The sequence below is a fragment of the Rhodamnia argentea genome, chromosome 6 (genome assembly GCF_020921035.1).
Source record: "Rhodamnia argentea isolate NSW1041297 chromosome 6, ASM2092103v1, whole genome shotgun sequence".
Lineage (NCBI taxonomy): Eukaryota > Viridiplantae > Streptophyta > Magnoliopsida > Myrtales > Myrtaceae > Rhodamnia > Rhodamnia argentea.
The window spans coordinates 4,358,444-4,383,091 of NC_063155.1; the positions used below are offsets into that span (position 1 = coordinate 4,358,444).

The following is a 24,648-nucleotide window of genomic DNA, read 5'->3' on the forward strand; positions in this document are numbered from 1 at the left end:
GGCAATATGATAAAATTGACCACATTCAATTATGCGATTTGGAAACCGAAGATAGAGGATTTGCTATATACTAAAGATCTCTAGAAGCCGGTCTTGATGTCAATGGAGAAACTAGCACTAGGGATCAAGATATCCAATACCAAAGCATAAGACAAATCAATAGCATCAGATGATGGCAAGACAACAACCATGTCCGAAGGCGAGTGGATGGAGCTAAATCTAAAATGCGCTGCTCAAATCCGGCAATGGATCGACAAAAGCATTTTTCAAAATTTTGCTAATGAGCATGATGCTAGTGTTCTTTGGCAAAAATTGGAGAAAATGTACGCAAGGACAACGGCGCAAAATAAAGTAAATCATATGCGACGACTCGTGAATCTGAAGTACAAGGATGGAAGCAATGTCTCGGAACAGGTGAGCGAGTTCAAAGGTATAGTTGATCAACTCAACTCTATGAAGATGACATTAGATAATGAATTGTAGGCGTTGCTACTGCTTAGCTCTTTGCCAAATAGCTGGGACACACTTGTTGTGTCAATCAAGAACTCTGCTCCCGATGACAAACTTATCATGGATATGGTAAAAGATTGAATGTTGAATGAAGAATCCCAATGAAAAGAGCGCGAATTAAAACCTGAGTCCGAGGCTCTTGTCATTAGCCGACAAGATAATCAAGAACATAGAGGGAGGAGCAAAAACCAAAACTTCCGAAACCAACAAAGAGGAAGGTCCCAATCCAATTTTGGATGTGACAAGAAATGCCATCATTACGGTAAATTGAGGCACTTTATTCGAGAATGCAGAAAGCTAAAGGCAGAAAGATCTAGGAATCATAGTATCAGCAAAAGTGATGAGAATCGGACGAATGCTTTCGTAAATGTTGCGGATGACGTAATTATCATTCAAAGTGATGATTCCATTAATTTTGCATCCCAAGATTCGACATGGGTAGTCGACACCGGCGTATCCTACCATGTTACGGCCCGTTAAGATCTTTTTACATCTTACACTAAAGGAGACTTCGGCTTTGTAAAGATGGGAAACGACGGTACGTCCTAAGTTACTGGTATTGGTAATATTTATTTGGAAACTAATATTGGATGCTGGCTATTACTACATGTTCCGAACATACGTCTCAATCTTATATCTACTAGCAAGCTTGATAATGAAGGTTACAGTAATTACTTTAGTGATGGAAAATGGAAACTCACTAAAGATAATTTGGTGGTAGCCAAAGGAGAAAAGGCTAGCTCCTTCTACATCACACAAGCGAAGCCGTGTAGAGGAGAGGTGAATGTAACAGGAAAAGGAATCACCATCGACTTATGGCATAGACGACTCAGACACATGAGTGAGAAAGGACTCAAGATTCTTACTAGAAAGCAACTCCTACCCAGAATTAAAGGTGCATCGTTAAATACTTGTGTTGACCGCATTATGGGAAAGCAACACAGAATGGCATTTTGTACTTCCCCACCATCTAGAAAAGCTGAAATTCTAGATTTGATACACACCGATGTATGTACAACGCAAACTAGATCACTTGGAGGTGCTCTCTATTTTGTAACATTTATTGATTATCACTCTAGAAAGGTGTGGGCATTTGTTTTGAAAACTAAAGATCAAATGCAGGAAACTTTCAAGCAATTTCATATGAAGGTTGAAAGGGAAATAGGTAAGAAATTGAAGTGCGTACACTCGGATAATGGTGGTGAGTATTAAGGACCGTTCAAGAATTATTGCAAAAATTTCGGAATCAAATTGGAAAAATCCATGCCAAAAACACCTCAACACAACGGTGTTGCGGAGTGGATAAACAGAACCACCCGTGAGAGAGTCTGATGCATGCTCTCTAATGCAAAGCTGCCTAGCCATTTTTGAGGTAAGGCAATGAGGACGGCGCTTGACTTAATCAATCTACCACCTTCAGCTCCACTCCACGGTAATGTGCCACAAAGTGTTTGGACCGGTAAGCATGTTTCTTACGATCACTTGAAGGTATTTGGCTGTAGAGCATTTGTTCATATTCTCAAGAATGAGAGATCAAAGCTTAACGGGAAATCGAAGCAATGCATCTTCTTGGGCTACGTTCATGAAGAGTTCGGCTACGTACTATGGGATCCCGTCAACCGAAAGATAATTAGAAGCAGGAACGTGGTGTTTCTTAAAGATCAAACAATTGAAGATTTTGAGAAACACGAAAAACCTCAATCAACTGACGACTATCCTATTGATCTTCATCCGGATGATTCTCCCAATCATTCTAAAAAGGAGCAAATTGAATACAACATTTAATGTGAGACTACTTCAACTAAACCCGAACAAATTGATGAACAGGTTCCACCGTAACCTCAATTGAGGAGATCAACCCGTGAACGACAATCCAGTCATAGATATTCTCCCAATGAGTATGTAATGCTCACCGACGGGGAGAACCGGGAGAGCTACAAAGAAGCCATGACCCACGATCACAAAGAGGAGTGGTTTAAAGCTATACAAGAGGAAATGAAATCCTTAGACAAAAATCATACTTATGATTTAGTCAAATTACCACAAGGAAGAAAAGCACTCAAGAATAAGTGGGTGTTTAGATTAAAGAATGAAGAAGGTAACTCACAACCGCAATACAAAGCTAGGCTGGTGGTGAAGGGATTAGCTCAAAAAGAAGGTATCGACTTCGAAGATATATTTTCACTTGTAGTTAAAATGTCATTTATTCGTGTTGTTCTTGGATTAGCAGCAAGCTTAAACTTGGAGATCAAGCAACTTGACATGAAGATTGCACTTTTACATGGAGACCTTGACGAGGAGATTTATATGGATCAGCCGGAAGGTTTCAAAATCAAAGGAAAAGAAAATCTTGTATGTAAACCGAGGAAGAGTCTTTACGGGCTCAAGCAAGCACCTAGACAGTAGTATAAAAAGTTTGATATATTCATGGAAGAAAATTGGTTCCCCAAAACCACTGCTGATCACCGAGTGTTCTTCAAGAAATTTGCTGACGGTAATATCCTTATTCTCCTACTTTATGTTGATGATATGCTCATTGTTGGTCAAGATAAAAGCAAGATCAACAGCCTAAAGAAAGAGTAGAGCAAGGCCTTTGCGATGAAAGAGTTGGGACCCGCGAAACAAATTCTTGGCATGAAAATATTTCGAGATAGGGAGAATTGTAAACTTTGGTTATCTCAAGAACAATACGTTAATAAAGTTCTTGAAAGATTCAACATAAATAACTCCAAAGCAGTTAATTCTCCATTTGCAAACCACTTCAAGTTAATAGTAGAACAAAGCCCAAAAGGTAGGATGGAAAAGAAGGAAATGGAAACGGTTCCTTATGCATCAGCGGTTGGCAATTTAATGTACGTGATGGTATGCACAAAGCCCGATATCGCTTATGCGGTTGGTGCAGGAAGCGGGTTCCTATGCAATCCTAGTAAGGAACATTGGGCAACTGTCAAATGGATACTCAAGTATCTCATAGGCACTTCTAATAGCTATTTATGTTTTGGTAATGGCAAAACTATGTTAGAAGGTTTTTCGGATGCGGACGTGATTGGGGATATGGATTCAAGAAAGTCTACATCGGGATATCTAATGACTTTTGCAAGGGGAGCAGTTTCTTGGCAATCCCCACTGCAAAAATGTGTTGCGCTTTCTACTGCTGAAGTGCAATATATTTCTATAACCGAAGCATGTAAATGGCAGTTGTGGATGAAGAAATTTCTACAAGAAGTGGGCCACAATCAAGAGAAGTACATTTTGTATTTGAATAGTCAAAGCGCAATTCACCTCAACAAAAATGCAACTTTTCACTCCAAATCCAAACACGTCGATGACAAATATCATTGGATACGTGATGTGTTGGAAGAAAAAGCCCTGCTATTGAAGAAAGTACACATTGATGACAACAACTCAGATATGATGACAAAAACTCTATCTACAGTGAAGATGCAAGCTTGTCGAACTTTTGCGGATTTGACATCCTCTTCTAATTGCTTGTGAGGAGGAGATTTGTTGAGTCCCTCACAATTAGAGAGGACAATGTAAAATATGTGTAGTAGATGACATAAAAGGAAAAAAAAGGAGAAAAGAAAAGAATATCAAGGGATATCGAGAGGAAAATCAAAGCTATCTCCCAAGTCATACAAAATCAAGAGGTATCGGGAGATAATTATATGTGATCTTCTAAGTGATACGAATTTAGGGAAACTTGGGAAATAAATTGATCTTCCAAAATCTTACGGAATCGGAAGATTATCAAAGCAATCTTCCAGATTGTGCAATTGAGATTGCATCTACTCTTATAAATACGAGTTGTTCTCAATGGAGAAAACGGTAACAAGAAGTTCGGAGCGTAGCAGAAGAAACAGTTCTCATTCTTCCAAAACAATTTTTCTTTGAGCGAATTATTTGAATTATCTAATTTATGAGAGATCTAGATCCCCAAATTAAAGTGAGAGATCCACCTTCGGGTCAAATTGTAATCCCATTATTTGCTAAAGTGGAAGTTTGGGTTTGGAGTGGACTACCGTCCCCGTAGTTTTTCCCTTCACATTGGAGGGGTTTCCACGTTAAAATTCTGGTATTCTTTATTATTTATCTTTATAACTTTCTATCGATATTTTTATCCTATTTAATTCTCACATAACCAGTAGTGGGAAAATTATCCGGGGCTTTCTCCGCAAATATCGTTTTTTGCCCTACAACCGCCCCACCAATTTGGCTTTTTGTAACACGGAAATTAGATTTGGATACACGTGGCCTCAATTTAGATTTTTTTTGTGATATTAATCCTAAAGTTTAGAAGTAGAAGCACCCATTTTTATTGGTTGAATAAGGGGCGAATCATTCTATTAGTATTTTCAAAATGTTTTGCACTCACTCTCTCGTGATGGTGAACCAGGCTATTGATTGGATTTAGAAGAGAGAGTAGGTCCATGCAAGAAATGGGATAATCAATCTTTCTATCTTACGCAAGTTCTGCTTTTTCTTTATTCATTCTGAGGCTTGCTTCTTATTTAAGACATTTTTTTTTAATTAAAAAAGGTTAGCTGAATGGCCCGTAGCAAAGTTCATTTATGGTATCCCCTTCCCTCTATACTAACTTAACATATAGTTGCTCAAAATCAATATAATTAGAGTACTATATTAAGACGGCTTATTGCACTAAACAAAAACAAAAAAAATAGCAACTAATACATATATTGTCTATTAGCTGACGTACTAATATTTAAGATAAATATTTGGTGAATTGACTGATAACATTAGGTAATATAGGGAATGCAATGTTTACATAAATACAAGTGAATGGTGAATCCTCAATCAATTTTTTGACAATTATTCAATTTCCATCCTCACAATATAGGGCTTGCTTATTTACACATAAACAAAAGTAAGCAAAAAAAAAAAAAAAAACCCCTGCAATTTCAAATATTGTTCAAATTTCAGCAAAATTGTGAAAGAATTGTGCGTGAATCTACGTGTCAAAAAATTAAGTATATTACGAATGTTCCAAGAGATCGGGTTTTTAAAAAAAGTTAATGTGCTGAGTAACAAGATTTAGATCGAGCAAAAAATTAAAAAGTCATTTCAGCTTATCTTCAAATAAAATCAATGGAACCTTCAGCTGTTTCTTGAGTTTCGATCCTTTCCAGTTGAAGTCCCAAAAAATCACAGAAATTTCAAAATCGTTAACAAAAATATAGAGACAACTCAAATCATCATTAATGATTAATGCAAAGTTCAACAGAAATATATATGCAATAAAAGAAAATGGCATAAACTTCTATCTCCACACTAAAACCGTTCAAACCATAAAATTCGTTCTGTTTCGCGTAAAATGAATGACTTAAAATTGTTGATTATGTCGTTTGAAATAATAATAATGAAAAATATTTTCATTATTGACAATAATTTATATATAAATATCTTTCTTGACAATGAAAGTATTTTTCATCTATTCATTTTTCAAAAGATATAAGCGATCAATTTTTAATAAAATATTTTTTAAATAATTCATTTTCTGTAAAACAAACGTGCCTAAAAACGAACCACTCACACGCGATTGAATGAATTAAACTTGCATTTGTATTCCTTCAGGCCAGACCTTAACAGGAGAACACTTCCTAATGGACTTGAAATTCTCATACAAAATCCAAAAGAAATCATTGCCCGTTGGGAAAAAGTAATTGCCTAACTCAGTTCTTACCACCTCAGCAAAACTCCCCAAAATCTAAGCAGGATAACATCGTAGGGGACAAGAGAAGCCCCGTTGTCCTCCCCACGCGCTTACTCAGCGCTTCTCATTCACGCTACTTTGTTAGCGGCCAATAGAGAATCACACTCGGTTGCGCTCGAACTTTCACCCAAATGAGTCCTCGACACGTCACTGAAGGCAGGCCATTGAACACGTGGCAGGATCCTAAGGGCCTCCCGATCATCCGCGAGGTATAAGTTCGGAGGGGAGTCGGTGCACGTGCTCACAGGGGAACATACGAGGCGATGAGAAAAGGAGCAAAAAAAAAAAAAAAAAAAAAGAAAAAGAAAAAGAAAAAAGTGCAAAGAAAAGGAAAATAGTAATCGGCCGATTCGCATTTTCATACGAGCGCGACAAGTCGTTGTATTTAGAGGAAAATCACAATCTCTCTCTCTCTCTCTCTTTCTCTCTCTCTCTGCAATTCGCCAATTGCTTTCGTGGGTTCGGCGGAGCTGTGAATTACTGATCCCGTGCGGGCGAATCCGGCGTACATGCGGCGAGGTAACGTTAGCCTGAAGTAATCCGTTCTTGGTTGTCGTCGAGGTTTCGGAGCTTTCGTGGTGGTTCGGCTTCAGATCTGTTGATGCTTGATTCTTTATTTTCGTGTTACTGTTTGGGAGAGAGAATCGAGGCTTCTTCTTCTTCTTCTTCTTCTTGAAATCTTGGGATGGTGACAGAATTCGAAGTTTAGGGCTTGGCTTGGGTGTGTGAGTGGGCCTCATGGAGGAGAGTAGTAGAAGATCTGCGGAGCGGTCGGGGATAGTGTTGAAGAAGAGGAGCTCCTCGGGCTGCTTGATCGTGAGGAAGAAAGGGGGGGATGGGGTTGGTGGGGTTGGTTCCTCGCGGAGGAAGAGGCCTAGATTGGTCACGAGCGATTCGGGGTCGAGCGACGAGCTCTCCTTGGCCCGGCCTCGCAGGGTGCCGGTAGGTGCTGAGACGATTCGAGTGTGCAATGGCTTGACTGGTCCGAGGAAGAGAGTTTCCGAAGTGAGCGTTGGTGTTGGCCGAAATGGGGAGGCAAATAGGATGAGAAGTAGGTTAGATGTGTTTGAGTTCGATGAGTATGATGGGATTGATGGGGAGGGGATGGGGGGCAGACGGTTTGATGATGGTGGGGTCGAGTCCTCAGGGAGAAGGTTCCTGGGCTCACCTCCCATTGCTCGAAGCGGTGGTAATAGGGACTTCGCCAGTAGTTCGAGCAGGCAGACTGTTGTTGAGAGGAGAAAGAATGTGTATATCGATGAGACTAGTAGTTTCGGTAGGGAAGATGGTGTAGGTAAAAATAGGTTTCAGGTCAAGCGGGAAGGCGGTCGAATTCCTATACAAATGTTGAGAGAAAAATATGGTGGTCGTCCAGACGAAGCCATAAGGGTTCAGGGTAAGAATGGAGTTTTGAAGGTGCTGGTTAACCCGAAGAAAAAAGTAGGTGGGCCTGTGAGAAATCTTGATCAGTGGGATGAGCGTCGGAAAGTTTCTGTGGGGGAAGGCAGGAAAGGCATCTCTGAAGATACTACTCATAATGTCATATCCCGTCCTACAGCATTTGCTGAGATTAGAAGGCATGAGATGCGGAATCCGACGATGAAGATAGAGAAAAATAAGCTGAATGTGCAGAAACCTGTGTCTTCTAAGATCAATAAGCCTGATGACTGGGAGTCAGGGCACAGTGATATATCTCCAACACCATCACGGAGGAATGCAGATATACGAGAATCAGTTACGAGAGTCCGTGAAAAACAAGAATCCCCACAATCTAAAATAGGCCATGACAGAGAGAAATCCCCACATTTGAAAATTGGCCGCAGAAAGGGAAAACCCCGGCAAGCTAAAATGATCCGTGAAAAAGAAAAATCCTCCCAGTCTAAAATGGTTGCACGGGCCAAGTCACCTGAAACACCTGTTCCGGATGGACCCAAAGAAGGAAAAGTGAAGCGTGGCAGTGGCACGGAGAAGCAAAAACTCAGAGAACGTATAAGAGAGATGCTACTGAATGCAGGGTGGACAATTGATTATAGACCTAGAAGGAATAGAGACTATCTAGATGCTGTCTATATTAACCCCACAGGGACAGCTTACTGGTCTATTATTAAAGCATATGATGCACTTCAAAAGCAACTCAAGGATGACAGTGATGAGGGAAAAGCAAGTGGGGAGCGGTCTGCTTTTCTTATATCAGATGAGACTCTTGGCCAACTAACAAGGAAGACCCAGAAGAAGATGGAGAAAGAAATGAAGATGAAAGAAAGAGAAGGCACTGGAAGTGCCAATGCAAGACAAGCTGCTATTAAGAGAAATTCAAAGCCAAAGAATGAAGAAGATAGCATGGACAGCGATAGCGAGGAAGAAAAGTTAAGCTCCTTCATAAAGCAGGGGGGTAAGTCATCAAAGAAAGGTGCTGTTCATCATATGCACAGCAGTATTGAGAAAGGCACCTCTGACTCCAATTTTCACCAAGTGCACGGAAGAAAGGGCAGAAAACTAGGCAGGTGTACTTTACTGGTCCGCAGTTCTGACAAGGGGCTGAACTCAGAGAGTGATGGTTTCATCCCTTATACTGGTAAAAGAACCCTGCTTTCATGGCTGATCGATTCTGGGGTTGTGGAGCTGAGCCAGAAAGTGCAGTATATGAACCGTCGAAAAACACGAGTGCTATTGGAGGGATGGGTCACAAGAGATGGCATCCATTGTGGTTGCTGTAGCAAGATCCTCCCTTTGTCAAAGTTTGAGATCCATGCAGGCAGCAAACTCCGCCAGCCATTTCAGAACATACATCTGGATTCTGGTGTCTCCCTTTTGCAGTGCCAGATTGATGCATGGAATAAACAACAGGAGTCTGTACGTGGGGGATTCCATTCTGTGGACACTGATGGTGATGATCCAAATGACGATACGTGCGGCCTTTGTGGAGATGGTGGTGATTTGATATGTTGTGATGGTTGTCCATCGACCTTCCATCAAAGCTGCTTAAACATACAGGTCGTCTTCACATGCATGGCTCATGCCTTGTGGTCCTTTTTGCTATTTCAATAGCTTATCTTTATTTCAACTGCTTTAACAAAATTCTGCTTCATTCTTGGAGCTTCCCACTGGCAATTGAGGCCTTTCCCTAGTTAGAATATAATTGCTCCTTCAAGTGATTTTCAGCGAGAGGATATGGCTATTTGATAGGTTTTGATGTACTGGAACTTGGAGGTAGCCTAATGGAAGAATTCATAGCAGTCATCTTTCTCTTCTTCCCTGATAATTTTTGGGGTCCTCTGAATTTGTGACTCTGCTGTGCAACAAAACTGAACCAACTGCACGAAAACTTGTATGATTAATCATAACTGTAGATTGCATTTCCAATGTTAATTTGAACTGACTTTATGAAATTACTGACGTCTGATTATTTTTGTGGAGAAACTTTCAATATTCAAATGGAATTCTAGATTTTTGTGATATTTGTTCAACTAGCTGAGTCGCATCATCTCAGTGCAGCATGGTTGTATCTGTTAATTGCAGTGGCATGGTTTTCATCTGCTGTTTTAAGGGCAAAGATATTATCAGTGTCTTTTCTTGCATGTTCTTTGTTTAATTGTTGATAACCTTGCTCTCATATACCACTCTTTGTCAGATTACCGTTACTGATCATGATACTATGAGAGACAATATGTGTAGATGTATGTATATTATTCGTCTACATTGATAGATATGGACATCTATGTTTGTTCATTCAATTCAGCTAACTTGTTGCCCCCAGTTAGTTGCCTTTTGTCTGATTTTAGTTTTAATGTAATCTTGTTTGACTGCAGAAGCTTCCTCCTGGGGACTGGCATTGTCCTAACTGCACATGCAAATATTGTGGAGTAGCGAGTGAATGTACTTCGCATGTTGATAACACAACTGTCAGTGAAATCTTTGCGTGCAACCTGTGCGAGAAAAAATGTAAGTCTTTATTTCTGGTAGAACTTAATATGACAGGGTCGACACATGTTCTCTACATTCACTCAGCATATCGATTATGTCATTGCAGATCACAAATCATGTCTTGAGGAAACAGATGGTTTTCCTTTGGACTCCGATAGCACAGGTCATTCTTTTTGCAGTCAGAAATGTGGAGAGGTAATCTTCTTTTTGGGTTCTCTCTTTGCAACCACAACAGCTCTGATAAGGTTGTAATGAATACTGATCCACATCTTGGCAGCAAAGGATTTGAATTTGATTTTTTGCCTCATCTAGGTGATTCTTTTATAGTAGTAAATGGTTCATTATTTTGTCATGGGGTTTTAACTGGTGTTCTCGAGTTACCATCCTTTAGCATTAAACTTGCCAATCTAAATGTGTGGCATTTATATCTGATACCTAGATCTGGATGCAATTTAAGTTCCAAATTGTGCTTCCAATTGGCTTAGCAATGCATCATATGGAGACCTACTTGTAGTGCCTATTCTAGTTGGGCAAGGTAAAGTCACCATTATAGTTATATTCAAGTCGAGCAGTTGCTGATGTTTATCAAACTAAGTCATTGCCTTGAGGAGCATCTGTCATGTGCTTAGCAATTATGACCAGATGGCATTTAATTCCATGCTTTCTAATGGAATGAAATTGGCATAGAGCATCTTAAGTTGGGCACGCAACATCCAAGGTTGGACCGCATGTTTTGTGAGGCTGATAATGATCTTTACTTGGGATATGTTGTGGCGAGCATGGGATTTGGTTTAGGCAACTGGATAATGAAATAGAGATGGTGAATAGATACCTGAATTTTTTCCAGGAAAATTATGATCTCAGATGTCAGCAAATTAATAATGATTTACTGGTCTTGTTGATTCAGCTTTCTTTCTGTCAATGTTCTCTTTAACAAATCTGAAGTTAGAAGATTATGTTTAAAGGTTAAAAAATAACGACTTCTCCTTATTAGTTGCCTCTTTTATATTGTGTATGGTTAGCCCTATAATTCCTCCTCCTTTTCGGGTAGATTTACATTATTTATGCAGAGTTTGTATTTGTGACTCAAGTTTTTGTTAATTTTGCAGCTCTTTGAACATCTTCAGAAGTATCTTGGGGTCAAACAGGAAATAGAAGGTGGATTTTCATGGTCTCTCATTCATAGGACAGAGGCAGATTCAGATATGCCTCTTCGAGGGCTTCATCAGAGAGTGGAATGCAACTCCAAGCTAGCTGTGGCGCTTACAATAATGGATGAATGCTTTTTGCCTATTGTTGACAGGAGAAGTGGGATAAATATGATTCACAATGTTCTCTATAGCTGTGGGTAAGCTCTACTTTTGATCCTTTACCTATCAATAGCGAATTGGTGAAGAAAATTTTGGCATGTTGATGCACCTATTTCATGAAGAAATGATTGTTTTGGAAAGGTCTTTAATCTGTTATACTGATTCATTGAAAGAATATTTTGGCATGTGGATGCACCTATTTCTTGAAGAAATGATTATTTTCAAAATTGCCTTGATTTATTATGCTGAAAGAATTGCGGGTACGTGATGGCTAATGCTAAAATTTACCTTGGGTTTCCATTTTCATGGGTAAACATAGCGAGAGCATTTTTATGATCTTATCTGGTAATTTATTGCCACATGATGACAAGCAAAACAACTTTTGTCACTTGTTTGTTAATTTTACGACTGCTTTATTCTCTTTTCCAAGTATTTGAGTGATCTGGAATGAACATAAGTGAGAATGAGGAGTGATTGTCTGATATAATTCTTAGTAAACGTGATCAATTCTTGATCATAAAGCTGTCAAGAATTCAGGCTTAAATTTAGTGCAATGCCATTTTGTGTTTGTGTGGTCTATTATAGTATGTGTCTCTTTAAGATACCTGCCTCGCATGTGTCTACTTTTCACAGAACTTGTGAAATCAGTGGGACAGTGAGATGGATGCGCGATAGTCTTCTAGTTGGTCCAGCATCTGTCTTCGAGAGTGAATGCTTGACATAAGATTAATTAGTTGTCAAAATATGCTTAGTAGCATCTATCTTTAGAGTGAAAGATGCTTGACATGCAAAATATGCTTAGTGGCGTTCTTTTGCAATTAAGCATATGTCTTAGCTGTCAACTGGTTATGTTGTCTGGTTGTTACAGTTAAGGCTATCTTTTGCTCTACAGCCAATCTGAGGTCCTTGGAGTCTGATTGCTCATTTCTTTGATAGATAAAATTTTCCTTTTATTCCTTTGCACAGATCAAACTTCAATAGGATTAACTATAGTGGATTCTACACTGCTATATTGGAGAGGGGTGACGAAATTATCTCCGCTGCATCGCTCAGGTGTGTTTTCTCTTTGTTTATTGGTCAGCTATGTGTTATTATAATTGTAGTTTGTCTACCTTAGAGAGAGTAAAAGAAAAAAAGAAAAGTATGGAGAGGAGGACTAGAGGAGTGAGGAGAGGCTTGAAGAAACGAGATCTGTTTACCTGGTTGAATTCTTGGTGTTGTTTGTTATGTTCGATGAAGATTGACATGGTTCCTGTGCCTTTGAAGAACTTAATTACGGAGTGAGGAAAGCACTGTGTAGCAGCACGAAAACGGATATGACGTGAGAAATTATGTTAAACATGCTTCAACCTTGATAAAAGCATTATCTTCAGCTGCTTTGATGTTATTCTGACAAACTTCCTATCAGTGTTTTCTGTTTTCCCTCTCTGTTTTGTGCTTTCAAGGAAAAAAATACTTTGCAGTGCATTTCTATTTTAATGATTTTCTTTATCTCTGTTGACAAGCTAACGTCCGCCCTCTTCTGTCATCGTGTTACTTGAATTTGAATTACTCAGTGTTCTTTTTTGTTATCTATTTCTCTATCCCCTAGTTTACTGGGAAACTAAGTGTTCTACGTAAATGCCATGTCAATATAGATGCATTTGCTTGTGTGTGAATGCAAGCAAGATGTCTGTCTTTTTCTTCCAGCTTGGTAGGGGCATGGTGGGTCATATACGTAGTTCAACCTCTCTCTCTTGCCTGGATAGGTTTCATGGGACCCAGCTAGCAGAGATGCCTTTCATTGGGACGCGACATATTTATAGGCGTCAGGGGATGTGCCGTAGACTATTTTCTGCCATTGAGTCGGTAAGCAACGATAAGTGTGATGGTGACCTCAAGCATTGTGTAGATTAGATTATCCATACATGCATTTGTTGGACTACCTTGAATGTTTTGTTATGACAATTAACCAAATTGCCATTATTCAATAGTTATTTGTTCCACTTCAGGCTCTGCATTCGCTCAAAGTTGAGATGCTGATTATCCCTGCTATATCTGAACTCATGCACACCTGGACTGTTACCTTTGGTTTCTCTCCTCTTAAGGAGTCATTGAAGCAGTACATGAGGTCCTTGAATATGTTAGTATTCCCCGGTTTAGACATGTTGCAGAAGCTGCTTCTTGGACAAGATACTGCCAGGGGCTCAAGAGGTTCAGGCTCTGTTTCAAGTCTGAAAAATTTGTGAGCATCTTCTGTTATTCTCATCATCTGCATCTTACTGTTTACATGGTTTCTTACAGATGCCAAACCCATGGAACTGGAAATGGACAGGCAAGTTACTACCCCTGAACCTGATGATATTTGCCAGCATGACAATCCTGGTGAGCATTCTGGTAAGGAGGGTGATGATATCATGGACTGCGATCCAAAGTCTCAGGATGTTTCCCTGGGTGATGCTTCAACAGGGAATGGCTCGTCTCACGATGCTTCAGATGATATGGAACTCCAAGTTTCCAGTGAAAGGCTTAAAGATTCTGACCCTGATTTGGCTGACAAGTCTGCTGAATCTGATGTAGATCATATCTGTTCTGCTCCATCTAATGCTGAGGTAGAAGCTTCTAAGGTGGAAGACAAATCAATGCCAGTCTTGCCATTTCAAGTTGGTGTTCAATCCACTACCGAAGATGGTTATACAGATGATTCCCCAGAAGCTGAAGCTGGTGTTGCATGTAAGAATTTTGCTAGTAATTCAGAAGTAAAACATGTGAAGATTCTTGAGGGGATCAATGGAACTCCAGATGCTGCTTCTATTTGCGATTCTTTTGCCATAAACAGAAGTCAGATGTGTCCCCTGCTTTCTGATGTCAGCCATAACAAATCTAGGATGGATGACAAGTCAATCTCGGATTCCTGTGTTGCAGGTGATTTTCATAATTCAGGTTGTCTAACCAACGCCAATGAGGAAAAAAGGGATATTTCAGCAGTGAATGCAACTGAGGGTGCAGATGGCAAATCAAGAGATGCTCCTAGTATTCACCAGTCCGAGGAAAATCTGATATTGGTAAATTCAAATGCAGATGACCAAATCAGTTATGGAAAGGAAAACGTGATTGAGTTCAATAGTCACGAGGACGTACTTTCTCATGCGGATGTGGAAGTAGAAAATAAGTCATTGTTGAGTTTTCCATCTGAAGGCGAGTCTTTGAATGAGACTCACTGGGATTCTTGCAGTGGAAACAGTCGGTATGACAATGCTGATGCGGATGTCAAGGTTACACTAGTTGAGCCTATTGCAACTTCAGAGGAAAAGCAGGAGACTATCGAAATCTGGGAGGAGGAGAATGCAGAAGATGCTCCGGTCTCTACTGTGGTTTCAATTCAAGCGTCAGAGGAAGCAGAGGACTTCAGGAAAGATCTAACCGTGGAGGAGAGTTGTCAAGATGCTTCTGTATCTGATGGGAATTCAGTGCAGATCAACTTTGAACCAAGTTGCCCAACTACAGTGGGAGACGAGAACAAATCAGTTGAAACCATTTAGCACCAGACACAGCTTAGTAGAAGCTATTTTTCCGTGTGATTGAAGCGGCAATGTTCTGCATTTGGGAACTGGATCCTCTTTGATTTAATTTCAAATCTGATTCAGAGCTATCCTTAAGATATTCGAGGGGTGATCACAATGCCACATGCTGGATTTGCTTCTGATACTGGATGTTATTGACAGTCTCACTGGCCTACAGTGTCAGTGCAAATAGGAAATAGCACCCTGGATTTGGTGAAATACATGGTGTTACAACATGAGAACATACTGCACCATTGCAAATTCTTGCTATTCTCTCGGTATGCATCTGTCACTGGTTCTGGAAGTTTCATTAATGAAGACAATTTTGTCTGGGAATCTGACAAAGTAGGTTTAAAGGTTTGGTTTGCCCGGTTAGTACAGCCATTCTACTGTTCATGCTAGTGACTGTTAAAGCAGAATCATCTCTCCCAAAAGGGAATTAGCCGTCGCAGTAAAATGATAATATTGATGGACACAGTGCTTTCAGTAGATATATAGGATATGTGGTCTGGCTTCCTCATTGTGTATATATCCTAATCTTTTAGCTGCTTTTTTCCTGTATTATTGCCTTACGAGATTCAATACGACCCTCGTTGCCCAGCATTTCCTACATAATATTTGCAATCAGAACTGCTCCAGTTGCCTGCCATTTGGTGCCTTGGGTTTATCTCAGTCTGGCGTAATCATTATTCCTGATTTGGCAAGAAAGACAAGTTTATGGTAATCATCTGTTCTGCAGAGCGCAACTACATTGGATTCGAGTGATTTTAACTCCCACAGCGAAGGTCAAGTTTCCCTTTTCAGTTTTTAGTGCATATAGTTTTGACTCTACAATCAGGATTCAGAATACGCTTTAGCGCAGGATCTAATTGTGAGGTTGCTTTGATTGAATGATGAGTGACCCATTTGTGTAGACTGTAAAACAGTTTATTTTTGTTTGTCACGTCAGTTAGGTTTGTCTGTCTCTCTCAATTTTCGGTAGTTGGTTTTGATTCTGATCGGAGTGTACTCCTTGAAATGGTTCTTTGATTGTAGTTGCCAGTCTCCTTTGTTGGCAATAGTTGATAGTCTTGAAATATCGCCAGGTTTTGAGTAAAAAGGCCGCTTTTATGTTCTCAATGCGAATTGCCTATGTTGCCTCTTGGTTTTGACCTCGTGTGCAGTTTAGGAGAGATTGGAGCAACTAATGTAATGGCATCCATGTAACACTCTCGTTTACGCATTTATTCGTCGATGGTAGGGCCGACTCTCAAGAAATGTGTACGAGGACATTTGACTGTTCCTGTAGAAAATCTTCAGGTTTACTGACCTATAAGTTTGGTAGGTTGCAATAAGTTTGAAATCATAAACTAGGATATGGTGAATATAGTCAAATGTATATGGAGCAAGACTGGCGAAATTGAAACTTTTGTACATGTTCGCTGGCTAGATCAAGATTGGCGATATTGAAATCTCTTTTCATAAAACTTCACATCAGTCACAAAGCATGTCTATTAATTTTATTGTGGTCAATATGAACGATGTCCAATTTAAAACCAGTTGGATTGTCCACCATCACGGTGCTTCAATCGCCATTTCCTTTTCTAAGTCTCACGCCATCGTCCATTGAGGTTGGCCACTCCTTTTACGTGCTGCCATGTCTTCTTCTCTCTGCCCAACTATTTGTACCCTCGAGGAGTTCCAAGTCATCACTCAGCTCGTCATGCATGGCTATTGATTCGTAAATAGCTCATCTCTGCGATGCAGAGCGAGGCGTTGGAGACATACTCGGGCCTCATCCCTCTCCTCTGTCATGCGGTCTGTCGCGTTAAGCGAAGATGGGGGTTTCGGAGGCTCCCTGTTGATGAAGAAGCCACGATGTCCGCTCCTGTCGATCAGAGGAGGTTCAGAATCGTAGGCATTGCGGTCATCATGCTCAACAAGTGGAGGAACATTGTGCCCGGCAGACGTCCTCAGCCTGGTGTCATTTCAAATTAGATTGATGTGCGTAATTTTGAATTTCTCGACCGCGAATTGTTTTTACGCTCTCCTTTATTTTTTCATACTCTCTTACAAACTTCATTGTTTGGTTCTTTGGTTGCAAATTGCAAATCTCTTCTTGGGATTTACTACAATGACATGCCAAACTCTCAGAATCTAGGCAGTGACGCAACAATCTTCCTTACTTCTTATTGTCCATCATAGGCAAAACAATGCTTGAGACCGACCTGGATTTATGCCGGAAGTGTCTGCTACATGGATAGACCAAATAAATTTGGTCGGGCATGAAGCTTCCGGTCTCATGTCAATCTTTGAAGCAGTTATTCAGTCCATGATCTATGCATATCACAATGAAGGAGAAGCAAATGTACATAGCAGAAAAGAGAAACTACAAAAACAAAGTGATTTCAGTTCAAACGACTTACCATCTCAAAACCATACCCTTGGCTTTGCCGTTCGGTCCCTTCTACCCGGATTCATACCTTGAAAAGAAGCAAAGGTAGCAACATATAGTAGGGGAATCACACTATATGTTCGTCGTCGAAGAGGAAACAATGCTCTCATGGTACTCTTTTCAAGAGAGGAGCCCCGTGTGATCTTCCCGGTCATCACGATAAATCTCGTTTACGTAGAAATTACTAAAAGAGTAGCACATGCAGCGTCACCAATAACAACAGACTACAGCCTCTTTGGTGTAATCACTAGCCTCAACTTCACCCACTTGCGAAAATTCAATGACTAGATGTTGAGTACTTCACTGAGAGACGGCCCTGAAGATCCAACTGAATTGTTTTGGCTTTGTCGATCTGAAAGCACTCTCAATCAAATTAAACGCATACGACAGCAAAAAATAGTACTCAAGGCTTTCCGGATTGCTGTGCTCATATATTAATATTGCCGTCGGTGATCTAAATAAAAAAAATAAAAAAAACTACTAGTTCGAAGGCCTGCACTTTAGAGCTATAAGTGTCAATGCCAGTGAACTAATAACAATGATGGTTCTGAAGGTGTAAAGAACTAATGTTTGTCACAAGAATTCATCAGCTTTACTCAGATTGGCCAAAATTTCAGACTTAATCTCTTCTGGAAGCGGGGCAGATGGGCCTGCCTTTGAATAGAAACTCGCCAAAGACCGAATTGCCTTCTCAAGCATTACATACGATTCCTGCAGAAAGCCATGAAGAACAAATTAGGGGAGAAATTCACAGATACCTGACTTAAAAGCTTCAAACCAAAAACATTAAGAATGCGCACCTCATTTGCAACTTTTGACTGTCCTCTCCAGCTGCTCAGATATTCTCGAATCGACTCCTTTGCTGAATCTGCCGTCCTTCTGAACTTCGGAATATCCTTAGGGTCTTCCTTCAATGATTCACGCAGGGTCTTCACGACCTCCCTCGCTGATTTCAAGTACGCCTTCGGCAATACTTTGCCTGATTTTGTCTTCTCATTTGGATCGAAAAGAGATTGGATAGCCCCAATGACTCCTCCATCTTCATCTTCCCACGAAGCTGACTTCTCCTCAGCGAGTACCGGTAATGGGGCAATGACATAGCTCACAGGAACAACAGAAGCCAGCAAAGAACCAATGCAAATAATGGCATTTCGACGACTGAATGTTGGTCCCTCAAGTGGCAGGACAACTTGGTACCTAGATTGTAGTTTGTCTGTTATGAAATACAGTCATGAAAATGCGCACGCAGTCTTACCTAAAATTCGCCAGGATAAAGAATTCTTAATTTGGTCAAAGCAGGAAGACAAAACAAATCTGAGTTTAAGTAAATCAATCATCCTGTTAGAGAATCATTAGTATAATTCCGCTGCCTTCCTATTGAAAGGCGCAGGACTGGTTCAAAAGATAAAGAAAATATTGGAGATACAGCAATAACGTCTATAATGATCAGTAATCAGCGACATGGCTGCATTAAGAACTTCCAGAAAAATGAGTATCAAAAACTATGGAAACTTCCCACTCACATTCATAGCCGAAGTTTGAGATTTTCTCCGGGCCTCTGGAGATCGTAGCGGGACAAAACTTTGCAGCAGCAGTGATAATAGCCATCCTCAACGTGAAGTTAACAGCCAACATTCAAATCTGCAAGAGATGGGGGAAACAAAATGGTAACCACCTGATCAAACTCCAATATGCCTACCCCAAATAGAATCAATGCGGCCATATCAGCATAGCGGACCAGCTTTGCCAAAATATATCAAGAGAAATTGCACTTCTTGAACACTCGCCTCCTCCAAAATCAAAGGATAGGGAACAAAAAAGGGTTGAAGCACAATTGGATCAACAACTTGTGCCACCTGAATTCACATCCTGAAGGATTTCAAAATTGCCCAGATAACAATCACAGTCGAGTAACAAAATTCTTGAGAAAAAACCAATCAAAACCAAAACCAAGTCTTCCCTCGCCAAATCTGTTAACCAAACCATGTTACTCAAACAATGCACTAAACTTATAACAAGAGCCTATCTTGAGACACCCTTTTCATCCATACTCATGTTCTTTTCACCTATCTGCTTCTTGATTCAAGTTCCAACATGGCATGGAGAATCCAGTCTTAGCATAAAGGAAAACGAACAAGCAACTGTAAGAAGTTAAGAGCAACTAAGCAGGCTCTGATGACACAAAATCGGTAAAGAAGATGCCAAATAGAAATTGGAACTTGACCCTTAATTGTTCTTTTGATGAAAGCATTACCCAAAAGCTCGAAGAGTAAGCGCGACAATGGCTCCATGAAAAATGTGGTCGCTGTGGTGTTGCTGGGTCAGGTCGCTTTCGCTTTGGGGAGATAAGGTGTTTTCTGTCGGATGGCGGAAGAACGGAAAAGATTAAAATGGCATTTCTGTGTTTTTTCTTTTTGGCTAATCTTTTGTTGGGAGGCTGAGGTCCCTTTTTCTAAAATGCATGTATAGAAATCGCACTGCGAGTGTTGTGACAAGTTTGACAAGGTGTTGAAACAGTAAGATCCATACGTACCAATTAGGTGCTCGATTGAGTAAATTCTGGCTTTTACAAGTAGGCTCGGCCACTGGGATGTGCCGGTCGAGGCACAGCACGAGCCCGTGTTGAACGAGTTGTGCCCAGGCACAGCCCGTTGGGTGAAGGGCCGTGCCTGTGCTGAGGTCGTGTCGAGCCTCGATTGGTCAAGGCCCCGACAGTTTATTTTGATGGATTTAGCTATATGACTTCAAATCACCGCGATGACTACATGATCACAGGGATCACTTGATCAATGGCCGATGAAGCAAAAAGCCAAAAGAAAAAAAAAAAAAGGTCTCGCTTTGTAAAATCGTTGTCAATTTATTTATTTTCTTTCCTTTTATCAAGATTCAATCGCGTTCCAAGAGGACAACAGCAACCGTGTCGAATCATCCCGGCTCAATTCACACTTCACCGTGCAATCGAACGCGGCTTGTTCAGTGAGTACCATGGCAACAACGTATACGAGCCAACCCTGCTCCCGCAACAAGTCTAATTCGACGAAGACGAGACGCAGAGAGCCGACGATTGAGAGGAACTGCAGGGACAGTACACAGCACCTTGAAGAAAACTCTTAAAAGCTACTGCAATGCCGGTTTCGTGGAGAAGAACGTTCGGGGCCTGGAGGACATTCTGGCCGAAGAAGGCCATTTTCACAAGCATGTAGCGGTAAATCAAAAGGCAAATCGTCAAGTGGGAGGAGTCACCTGGGGAGACACCAGCTCTAACAACCACTCAATAACAATTTCACGAATTATAAAAGGAGAAAGAAATTAAGGATGTTGTAGGAAAATAAAGATATCAGTAACTTCTATTCTTAGGTATATAGATTTGTACAGGTAACATTATTTCCTTTAGAAGAGCATGAATTATTCTGGTAAAATGGCTGCCGGGTTCAGGTTCTGAGTACTTGAAAGACAAATTTTGAACTCGTCCCGAATGTCATAGGTTTCGTAAATGAAATCACAAACCCATCCCGCGATTGTAAACCACAATACGTTCGATTCCTATTAGGATTCGGCATGCAGTGGGTTCCCCATTAAACGCGATCTATTGACGTCCCTAATGTCGAAGCGGGTACTACTCGTGTTTATATAGGTGGAATTCCCGAAATATTCCGTTTACTACGGAATTTTATTTTTTCAGCAATTCTATTAGGAATTGAAACTAGTTTATACTTATGGATTGTTCGATTTTATGGAATGATAGAACGAGAGACATCCCAACTGAAAATACACGACATGGACTTGATTCACCCATTAAATTTTTCCCATACTAATTTGGAACTCAGTTTACCTTCGCCGTTGCTTAATTTCGACGTTTTCAACCTCATCCAGTTGAAGTTTTTTTACCAAATCTCTTGGAAGAGGCTTGATAACATGATATGGTAAAATATGGTGGGTACTCCACTGGAAATTTAGTGATTGAGCATACTCATGTTTCAGGCTAAGCTGTTCATTTTTCTTCCATCTGTTTTGTTCATCAGTACAAGGTTATCAGCTTCTGAACAATCGAAATGATGTACAGAGTCCAAAGGATGTAAACAAAAGCGGGTTAGTTCAAAATTCGAAACATGAAATTTCAAAACGGGAATCATGTAATTATGGAATCCTAGGGGTCTGCATGGTTGAAACCAATGGAAGAGGTCATTCATTCTACTACAGACACAGAAGCAGATCACGACTGTTTCTAGTCTGCCTGAATCAAGTTCAGCATCTTTTTGGTTTTCCTTTTGTCGGACGATTAATTCCCTCTGAATTATTGCCGCCTTTTGCTTCTTTTTTCATTCTACAAGTGAAAAGATACACGCCCCAACAATTGGCGTGTCGCTCTGTTGAACTTGGCTGTCTAGCTAAAATTATGTGGAGAAAGAACGACAATGTAATAACAGTCTTCTCTTGATTCAATCTTGCCATAATTCTTTATCTACAATGGAATAAGCATATAGAGATTTGATCTTGTCTACATTCAGCAGCTTTATCATTACTTCTACAACTTTGGATAGAATCAAAACTGCTTGCCGGCCACGGATAGATGCATTCGACTTTGTGAAATACGAGATTAGTACACTGCTGTGGAACATGAAAGCCTCACCCAACAATCATACTACTTATCTCAATTCTCGAGGGGGTGAACAGAACACCTTAGCTTGTCCCATGAGGAAGGTTCCTCGGCCTTGCAAACCCCTGCACGATCTGTAGCTTTTCCCACTTCTAACCAAAGAAATCCTGGATTCCCTTACCCCCAAAAACTTTGTCTGACAGCTCTGCCAAAACGACATTCACGGTGAGCAGGGCGACACTCGATCCAGCAATTACCCCCAAGACAACACCAGTTATTCCCAACACCTTGCCAAATGCGGGCCACTCAATCTCCCCAATCTCCTCTGCCACACCACTCAACAAATTGTCATCTGCTTTCTCCTTCCTCTGCTCCAACGCTTTCTTTATCTCGGCCCCCAGCTCAGTCAACTCAGCAGTCGCCTTGCTCGGTTGTTGGTCAATCGATTCAGCCTCTTCGAAATTGTCACTGTTTTGAACATCTGACTCAGTGCTTTCCTGGCTCTCTCCTACGGCCCTAACAATGTGGGACTGCTTATGAGTATTGCCATAAAGTAGAAAGCCTTCACTACCTATTGATGGTCTGGAATCAGCCAAAGCACAGGTGGATGGCAATTTTGCTCTTACACAAAGAGTTGATGCAAAGGGTAATGGCAAAGGAGTAGAAATGACCATTTGGCCGGTTTTTGTGGCTCTGGAAGAAACAGAAAGGCACATGTTTGCACCTACAGCAACAACAGCCATCCCTGATGTGGTATTATCCACTGCTTCAATGCCAAAACTGGTAATAGGAAACAAAAACACCATCCATTATTAACAACCATCATAACTATCAGGTCATCTTCAAGATGCAAATGCACAGTAAAACTGTTCATGCCCACCCAACAAATGGAGAAGAGAATGGTACCCAAAGAAGATCTCTCTCTCTCTCTCTCTCTCTCGTTCTCTCTCTCTCTCTCTCTCTCTCTCTCTCTCTCTCACACACACACACACACACAGTGTGTGGATGCATGCAGGTTGCAGGTTGCCGTCAAGCTGATCTCACTTGCTTCCCTCAATTTGAGAAGATGACAAAGCCCACCACTTTCCTTTACACAAGAGGTTTGATTTAATATGTAATCTTGAATACATAGCCTAAACTAAAACAGCCAAACTTGACAACTGCTTCAGTAAACTTCAGTATGCTCATGTCAACTCTATGGTGACTAGTAACATTGAACATCATAGAATAGGCAATGCGATATAGCATGTAATCAGGGCAGGAACCCTAAATAAAGTGCATCCTTTTTCTCCTTAAGCGGTTTACTAGCACAGTCAGACACATATCATCAAAAGTAAAAATTGTGCTATTTTTATTAGACAAAGTTCCCCCGTGAAGCAGCTCACTAGAAATTTCCGTGTACTAGTATCTTCGAGTCAATGGCCCCTAAGAGGGTAGAAACAAGCCGATGAGCCAAATTTAGCAACACCCACCACCCTACTCTCCTCTGCCTCCTACTTGATTTAAAAGATGCTGAAGCTTCGTTCAAGTACCATACCGCATTAGAGATTTGCAAGCTCTATACTCCTGCCTTCTCATTTCCGTTCTGGAAGGCAGAAATATGGGACGAAAGCTGGCATGGGAATTTGATCAAACACTTCAAGGCATCGAGGATCAAAACAAAGCATCCTCATCAACCATCCCAATCGCCCGCCCGACCCCAATCACGAAGGAACCACATTTCGAGAAAAAAAAGACTAACCAATAATGCGCACAGACGCCAAACCAAGAACCCAAATCAATGACAGGACAACAGAGGAACCAGCACGAGCAAATGGGGACAAACCCAGTGCTGTCTTGGACCTCGACCTAAGAGTCGGAGCTACAGGTCGCAAAAAGCAATGAACGGTAAGCGAGTTCAAGAAGCAAAAGCTATGCGCAGACGCGAAGCGTGAATGCCATACCTCCACGGCTCGGACGCGACGGAGCTGTGCCACCGGAGACTTGGAACTTGGAAGGGAGAGCGAGAGAGGAGCGAGGGAATGGGGAGATTTCTGGTGATAGAGTTGAGCCTGGGCCTGGGCCTCGGTCTCGGCTTGTTCCTGGGCCTGGGTTTCACCCTTTCACGAACGGATCAGGACGTCCGCGAAGGGCACTGGCAATTAACGCAATTAAATTTAATAAAAACGCGAAAAGCAACGCATTTGGAAATTTGAAAAATAATATATCCCAAAAAAGTAGCATGATTTTTACAGAAATATTTATATTTCTAGGATGCTTTTGTTTTTCGATTTAAAAATTATTTTTCTAAAATTAATCTTTGCTTACAAAAATTATTTAACAAAATAAAATTTCATCGCTTTCGGAAAATATTCATATATAAAATTTCATGTGATATAAATAATTATTTCAGAAAAATATTCGTTAAATTATTCTATTTTCTTGAAACAAAAGGAACCCTAAAGAACGATTAATTACCTTTACTAAGGCTACGTTTGGTCGTCTAGATTTTTAGCTATGATAGGATTAGATATGATAAGATATGAAATCCAAAGATTTTGTCATATCTTATTTACTGTTTGGCGAATCACAGTAATGAAGCTGGATATGTTCATATTCTA

The 24,648-nt window shown here is 40.6% G+C and overlaps 3 protein-coding genes across 10 annotated transcripts; 1 reads left to right on the forward strand and 2 right to left on the reverse strand.

Moving 5' to 3' along the window:
* Positions 1-6,592: 6,592 nt before the first annotated feature.
* On the forward strand, positions 6,593-16,051 carry LOC115744818. Of its 3 annotated transcripts, none has more exons than XM_030680188.2 (9): positions 6,593-9,235; positions 10,051-10,183; positions 10,272-10,360; positions 11,275-11,513; positions 12,442-12,528; positions 13,224-13,323; positions 13,467-13,668; positions 13,759-14,187; positions 14,380-16,036. In XM_030680188.2, the coding sequence occupies exons 1-9, from the start codon at positions 6,980-6,982 to the stop codon at positions 14,994-14,996; spliced, it is 4,152 nt and encodes a 1,383-aa protein (XP_030536048.1). In that variant the 5' UTR covers positions 6,593-6,979; the 3' UTR covers positions 14,997-16,036. The 3 variants fall into 3 exon arrangements, with proteins under 3 accessions (XP_030536048.1, XP_030536049.1, XP_030536047.1); XM_030680189.2 differs by having other exon boundaries at positions 13,759-14,591; positions 14,690-14,843; XM_030680187.2 differs by having other exon boundaries at positions 13,759-16,051.
* Positions 16,052-17,850: 1,799 nt separating this feature from the next.
* On the reverse strand, positions 17,851-19,857 carry LOC115744819 (photosystem II D1 precursor processing protein PSB27-H2, chloroplastic). Of its 6 annotated transcripts, XM_030680197.2 has the most exons (5): positions 19,706-19,857; positions 19,239-19,307; positions 18,975-19,092; positions 18,252-18,664; positions 17,851-18,162 (listed from the first exon to the last, which is right to left on the reverse strand). In XM_030680197.2, exons 3-5 carry the CDS (start codon positions 19,084-19,086, stop codon positions 18,025-18,027), a joined length of 663 nt encoding a protein of 220 aa, XP_030536057.1. In that variant the 5' UTR covers positions 19,087-19,092; positions 19,239-19,307; positions 19,706-19,857; the 3' UTR covers positions 17,851-18,024. The 6 variants fall into 6 exon arrangements, with proteins under 6 accessions (XP_030536057.1, XP_030536058.1, XP_030536054.1 ...); XM_030680198.2 differs by lacking the exon at positions 19,239-19,307; XM_030680194.2 differs by lacking the exon at positions 19,239-19,307 and having other exon boundaries at positions 18,975-19,184; positions 19,697-19,857.
* Positions 19,858-21,862: 2,005 nt separating this feature from the next.
* LOC115744820 (preprotein translocase subunit SECE1) lies at positions 21,863-24,097 on the reverse strand. The gene is made up of 2 exons (XM_030680200.2): positions 23,992-24,097; positions 21,863-22,828 (listed from the first exon to the last, which is right to left on the reverse strand). The coding sequence occupies exon 2, from the start codon at positions 22,789-22,791 to the stop codon at positions 22,201-22,203; it is 591 nt and encodes a 196-aa protein (XP_030536060.2). The 5' UTR covers positions 22,792-22,828; positions 23,992-24,097; the 3' UTR covers positions 21,863-22,200.
* Positions 24,098-24,648: the final 551 nt, after the last annotated feature.

Excerpts from the sequence above, each read along its gene's own strand:
- LOC115744818 (XM_030680187.2), top strand. The coding sequence starts at position 6,980 with ATGGAGGAGAGTAGTAGAAGATCTGCGGAGCGGTCGGGGATAGTGTTG. Across the intron at positions 9,236-10,050 it reads AAAGCTGCTTAAACATACAG|AAGCTTCCTCCTGGGGACTG; the intron begins GTCGTCTTCACA and ends GTTTGACTGCAG. Across the intron at positions 10,361-11,274 it reads GCAGTCAGAAATGTGGAGAG|CTCTTTGAACATCTTCAGAA; the intron begins GTAATCTTCTTT and ends TTAATTTTGCAG.
- LOC115744819 (XM_030680198.2), bottom strand. The coding sequence starts at position 19,086 with ATGTTGGCTGTTAACTTCACGTTGAGGATGGCTATTATCACTGCTGCT. Across the intron at positions 18,665-18,974 it reads CTCAAACTTCGGCTATGAAT|ACAAACTACAATCTAGGTAC; the intron begins GTGAGTGGGAAG and ends ATTTCATAACAG. Across the intron at positions 18,163-18,251 it reads AGTCAAAAGTTGCAAATGAG|GAATCGTATGTAATGCTTGA; the intron begins GTGCGCATTCTT and ends GGCTTTCTGCAG.
- LOC115744820 (XM_030680200.2), bottom strand. The coding sequence starts at position 22,791 with ATGGCTGTTGTTGCTGTAGGTGCAAACATGTGCCTTTCTGTTTCTTCC.